General features: G+C 59.9%; 1 protein-coding gene across 1 annotated transcript; it reads left to right on the plus strand.

Annotated features, from left to right (window-relative positions):
* The first annotated feature begins 1,684 nt into the window (after positions 1 to 1,684).
* Positions 1,685 to 5,331, plus strand: CRYAA (crystallin alpha A). Its single transcript, XM_003798075.2, has 3 exons — positions 1,685 to 1,927; positions 3,254 to 3,376; positions 4,534 to 5,331. Exons 1-3 carry the CDS (start codon positions 1,739 to 1,741, stop codon positions 4,741 to 4,743), a joined length of 522 nt encoding a protein of 173 aa, XP_003798123.1. The 5' UTR covers positions 1,685 to 1,738; the 3' UTR covers positions 4,744 to 5,331.
* The last annotated feature ends 704 nt before the right edge of the window (positions 5,332 to 6,035 follow it).

Genomic DNA, 6,035 nt, shown 5'->3' on the forward strand with positions numbered 1-6,035 from the left:
TTTTTTTTTTTAAGTAAAGAGAGGTTGAGCTAAACCTTTAGCCTGAAGCTCTATCCTGGCTCTGGCCAGCAGTAGCCCTGTGCCTGGTCTGGCTAGATCCTCTCCATGGAGGACACAGCCCAACATACTTGCTTCTACCTGAACAGACCCTCGGCTCCTTTCTGGGGCCCAGAGCCCCCTCCCTGTCTTTCAAGTGGAGTGGCCTGGGCATGCAACTCACCTTTCAGCCCAGCTCTACAAAGGGGCTAATGCAAGAGCTGCCCGAAGGGGAACTCTGAGGATTCCCAGGGCGGCAGGCAGGTGCGAGTCACTCCCTCACGCTCGTCATCTGCGCTGGGCCTCGCATTGTTGCCAGATACCCTGGGCATTGCTCCTCTGGCTTTGTGATTTGCAGGGCAAAGCTTGACCTTCTTTCAAGATGGTTCCAGGTCCTTTATCACTGGAAAGGGTACACAGCTGACGTTCAGAATGCCAGGGGTGTGGCAGTGAGCTTCTCAGGCTCTGCAGGTGCTCTGAGTCCCGGTTTCACATCCATTGTACCCAGAATGCGGCAGAGTCGGCCCTCGTCCAGCGCAGGGGAGTCTGTCCTCTTGCCACCTTGCAAGTCCACGACCGGAGGTCCATTTGCAAGGATCTGAGTGCTCCAAGGCATGCATTTCTCACACAGACGTGAGGACACACAGAATGGGACATGGTCAGATGCTGAGGCAGAAGCAGGGAGGCAGAAAGGAATGAGCCTTTTCCCAGCCGGACTGTGCCCATGAAGCCAGCCTGGAAGGGGTGTGGGCTGGGCCTCTCCCAAGCCATGGTGGGAGGAAGTTATGTGGTATAGGACTTCCTGATACTTGGCAATACTGGATGAGGAACACAGATGGGGAGGAAGGGCACTGCCAGGCCTGTCTGTACCAGACCACATGGGTGAGGTGGACGGATCACAGCCCTGCTTAGCACTCGTGGAGAGGTCACCCTGGGGAGGCATGGGGCCTTATAGAGGGGGATGTCCAGGGACAGGTGCCCAGGCCACACCTCACTGAGGAAAGCCCCCCACTGCGGGCCTGTCTGCATAGAAAAAGTCAGCCATCAGCCCTGCCCAGGGCACACAGACCCTGGGGGGTGAGCAAGGCCCCTGCTGCCCAGCGACGGACTTTGAGTTTCTTTTCAGTCACGTCTGTCTTCCCTGATAATTTCATGAGTATAATTTTCATAATCAATGAGAAGTAATAGGGGTAATCCTGCTTTAGAAAAACAAGGCGCTCTCACCTAGGAACTGTGAGGTTTGGGGGACCACTCGTGTAAGCTCTGCGCCTCAGGCATATGAGTGCCTTCTCCTAGGGCAGTGGTGGGGGCCACACAGGACGAGATGGGGGAAGGGCACCATCTACGGAATGCAGGGCTCTGGCCCAGTATGTGGGAGATGAGAAGCACCCTAGTCCTGCAAGGCTGGCGTGGGGGACAGAACTCCTTGGGAAGTCTGCCTGCTGGCAGGCCCTGGTGCCAGGCCTCTGTGACTGTCAGTGCAGCACCTCCCGGGGCTGGGGGCAGCGCCCAGCCCAGCTGTGTTTTTGCTGACTGGGCAGCCTTCCTCATGAGCTAAGGCCTTTCCAGAGAAATCCCTTAATACCTCCATTCTGCCAGGGCGTATATAGGGAGGGCTCGGGCCTGGCTCCCCACTGCGCTGCCCAGAGGCCCCTGCCGACTCCTCTCCAGCCTCCAGGTCCCTGCAGTGCCGAAGCTGAACATGGACGTCACCATCCAGCACCCATGGTTCAAGCGTCCGCTGGGCCCCTTCTATCCCAGCCGGCTGTTCGACCAGTTTTTTGGCGAGGGCCTCTTTGAGTATGACCTGCTGCCCTTCCTGTCGTCCACCATCAGCCCCTACTACCGCCAATCCCTCTTCCGCACCGTGCTGGACTCCGGCGTCTCCGAGGTAAGGCGCGGCCCGTGCTGGCTTCTCCTTGCTGGGCAGAGGGAGGAGAATTAGGGACAGCTGAGGGTGGCTCAGTGGAGCAGGTGGCCATGGCCCCAGAGTCCCTTTCCTGCACCCCCATCACCATGCAGAGGCTGGGCGGGAGCCTGTGCACCCCAGCTGTGCGGGCACGTGGTCACCAGGCAGAGCATCCCGCACATGGGGAAGGGCCTGGAGAGGAGCCAACCCGAGCCCACCCTTGTCTTTTCCTCCATCAGCTCATGACCCGTATGTGGTTTGTAATGCACCAGCCACATGCTGGAAACCCCAAGAGCAACCCTGGCAAGGCAAGTTTGATAACAAACTCGAGCTTTCTGGGGTTGGCTGTTCTCTGCACTTTCCCTCCCAAGTCCAGGAGCCTGGGTGCGGGTGGGGGCTGCCGCCCTGAGGTCAGAGAGGGCAGCTTTTCTAGCACAGCCTCCAGCCAGCTCAGCCCCTGCAGCCTGCAAAGCCCTAGAGATAGGAGGCTTTTACCAAGTTCACCCAAGCGGCCCCACGGAGGCCAAACAAGATTGCCTGCGTCCTCTCACTGAGTCTGATGGATTCAGGGTCCGCGGTTCTGAAGGTGAAAATCCCACCCACCACTTCAAAAACAGGGCCCCTCCAAGCTGGTACGGCAGCAGTCAGCTCTAGTCTAGCAGTCTGCAAAGTGTACCTATGGAGTGAGAGGAGTGGGCGTGGGATGCGTTGGGTGTAGGAAGGGACTCCACACCATGCAGGCTGTCCTGGACAGAATCCTTATCCAGGCAGGGACTCCACACTATGCAGGCTGTCCTGGACAGAATCCTTATCCAGGCAGGGACTCCACACCATGTGGGCTGTCCTAGACGGAATCCTTATCCAGGCAGGGACTCCACACCATGCGGGCTGTCCTGGATGGAATCCATATCCTGCACTGAAAAGATCAAAGACCAAATTTGGGCCTGGGCTGCTGTGGAGGCAGGGGGCACTGAGGGCAGTGACCTTAGTTCACAGCTGAGTTGACCCACCAGCCAGCCCATAACTAGGCCCTGACTATGTAGCCAGCCAGCCAGCCCATCTTGAGCCAGGCGATCTGTGACCAACCACTTGACCATAACCTGACAACCAGGCAACTCATGAGCAGTCAGTGAGCTCCTCACTGGGGGCAGGGAGTGTGGGGACAGGTCAGGGCAGTGCCCGTCCACCCTGGCGACAGGCCCCAGGACTCTGCCCACTTGGCACGTGAAGGAGGAGGCTGGCAGAGCCCTGCTCCCTCTCTGAGCTGTGGCCCTGGGGGCAGCTTCACACAAGGTGTTTGGGTTTCAGGTCCGATCTGACCGGGACAAGTTTGTCATCTTCCTTGATGTGAAGCACTTCTCCCCGGAAGACCTCACCGTGAAGGTGCAGGAGGACTTCGTGGAGATTCACGGCAAACACAACGAGAGGCAGGTGAGCTCAGGGACCGCACGGGAGCAGGGACTCTTGGGGCCCCCAAACCGGCCCAGCTTCCCCCAGGAGCCGCATCAGCCCAGGGGCAGCCAGCCCCTCGGGTGACCCTGGAGCAGGGCTGGCGGTGGGCTGAAAGTGGCTCAGAGACCCAGATTAGGGTGCCCAACTGAGGCGCTGGACCCAGCTGTCACCAGCTCCATCTAGATCAACAGGGTGACAGGTTGGGCTTGAAAAGGACCCTAGGAAATGAGAGCACTCAGGTGGTGACCCCAAGTCAACACGTTTTCACATGAAACCTAACCTTGGAAGGCCAGGCCAGGGCGACCAGCTGCATTTACTGGTGTTGGAGCCCTTGATGTGCATGACACATTCACCTCTCCTCAGCCCTTTGGGACCAGTGCCTCTGTCACCCCAAGGGCAGAGTGGAGGCAAGAGGAAGGCCCTGGCCTGCCCCAGATCTCAGGGCTGGCGTGGGACACTGTGGCAGTCACCCCCGCCGCACAGCTCTTGCTCCAGTCTCCATGGTGTCGAGGGAGCCCTGGGTATGGGGCCCTGTGATCTGCTTCTCCTGGCACAGGAAGAACCGATGGAGGCAGAGAGGGGCTGGGGTGTGGACATTAGCCCAGGTCGTGGTTTCTCCTGGCCAAAGTCTTCTTTGAGTGGCTGAAGAAGGTGGGAGTAAAACCCAGACCCCTATCTGCTGTCTCTCCTCCTGTGGGCTGAGTGAAACTCCACTGATTATTAGGCAGCACAGACCAGGAAATCCTTCCAGAGTGCTCAGCTCTTGGTTTGCACCCAGGAGAGGAGAGGTGGGCCCAGGGAGCTGAGCATGTGCCCTGGGCATCCACATGTGGCAGGGCTTTGCCGACCGGTCAGGTTGCACGGTAGAGGTTTTGCAGGTCCCTGGAGGGGAACACCTGACAGGTGTGGGGCAGGGATGGAAGATTCCTTGGGCTCTGGAATGGAACCAGGGAGGATGAAGGGCCAGCTCCGTGGCCGTGGTAGCCCCTGGGTGGCTTTTCTTTAACAGACATCCAGGCCAGGCTCTGGAGAGCACGTGTGCAAATCCGTGAGTCCCAGGCAGGGTCCTACCCAGCCCTGGTGAGCACCCGTGGCCACAGCACCTCTCACTGTGTCCCTTCCTGACCCCTCCCCAGGACGACCACGGCTACATTTCTCGTGAGTTCCACCGCCGCTACCGCCTGCCTTCCAACGTGGACCAGTCGGCCCTGTCCTGCTCCGTGTCCGCAGACGGCATGCTGACATTCTCTGGCCCCAAGGTCCAGTCCGGCCTGGATGCCGGCCACAGCGAGCGAGCCATCCCCGTGTCGCGGGAGGAGAAGCCCAGCTCTGCACCCTCGTCCTAGGCAGGCCCCGGCCTGGCTGCAACCCCCGCGGCCCTGATCCACCCAGCGGGGGCCACAGAAGGGTGTGGTGTGTGTCCCCCCTGCTTCCCCTTTCTGTTTCCTTTCCATCTCCTCAGATGGAATGAGGGTCTGAGAGAGTGGCCAGGAGAGCTCGGGGCCTCAGGGCGTCCCAGACCCCAACACCAGCCGGGTGGTGGGAGTGCCTACACCTCACACTTCCCTCACCAGCAGCCTGGTCCTCCCAGGCACAGGTGGCCTTGGCTCTGCTGAGAGGCCCAGGGGAGGAGGGTGCCCAATACCGGATGCCAAGGTATTGGCACAGGTGCCAAGTGCTCCTGAGGGCTTCCAGCTTCCAGGTCTGGCCAGACACGTCCTGACACCCAGGGCAGCCTCTGTTTTCAGTGGGCCCTGCCCACACTGCCCGGGTGCCACGAGGTCCCCTGGTCGGGCGAAGCCCCGGTGTGCCTGGGCTCTCGGCAGCCCACTTCTCTCAGACCGTCTTCCTCCACCTTCCTCTGTGTAGTGCCACTCTCGGTGACGTCCAGTCACCCACGAGTGTGCAGCCCATGGCAGTCAATAAAGAGCAGGTGACACAAGCAACTTGCTGTCTGGTTGTGCGTCTCCACCAGGGGTCTAGAGAGAGGGGCCTGTGGGGCGGCCCTGGGGAGGGGGACAGTGGGGGCCTCCTGACCAGCTTCACCCCAGCCACCTCTGGCTAACCAGGGCCCACCCGGGCTGAAGTGCACCCCCCTGTCTGACGCGCAGCTTAGCAGGGAGGAGAGCATTTCCCGTGAAACGTCTGAAGGGAGAGAGAACTTCCGAGGGTGTGGTGTGGGGGAGGGAGGCAGAAGGACAGGGCAGGGAATGGGGCCCTGGCTGGCCCAGCCTCTCACCACTCACCACACAAGCCACGGCACAGGCCATCCACCACCCAGACCACACACAGCACACAAACCGCAGCACACACCATCCACCACTCAGACCACACACAGCACACAAACCGCAGCACATGCCATCCACCACTCAGACCACACACAGCACACAAACCACAGCACACGCCATCCACCACTCAGACCACACACAGCCCACAAACCACAGCACACGCCATCCACCACTCAGACCACACACAGCACACAAACCACAGCACATACCATCCACCACTCAGACCAGACACCATATACCACCCAGACCACACACAGCACACAAACCACAGCACATACCATCCACCACTCAGACCAGACACAGCACACAAACCACACCACACACCATACACCACCCAGACCACACACCAC

The sequence above is a fragment of the Otolemur garnettii genome, unplaced genomic scaffold (assembly GCF_000181295.1).
Source record: "Otolemur garnettii isolate 467f Iridium unplaced genomic scaffold, OtoGar3 scaffold00128, whole genome shotgun sequence".
Lineage (NCBI taxonomy): Eukaryota > Metazoa > Chordata > Mammalia > Primates > Galagidae > Otolemur > Otolemur garnettii.

Excerpts from the sequence above, each read along its gene's own strand:
- CRYAA (XM_003798075.2), top strand. The coding sequence starts at position 1,739 with ATGGACGTCACCATCCAGCACCCATGGTTCAAGCGTCCGCTGGGCCCC. Across the intron at positions 1,928-3,253 it reads TGGACTCCGGCGTCTCCGAG|GTCCGATCTGACCGGGACAA; the intron begins GTAAGGCGCGGC and ends TTTGGGTTTCAG. Across the intron at positions 3,377-4,533 it reads GCAAACACAACGAGAGGCAG|GACGACCACGGCTACATTTC; the intron begins GTGAGCTCAGGG and ends ACCCCTCCCCAG.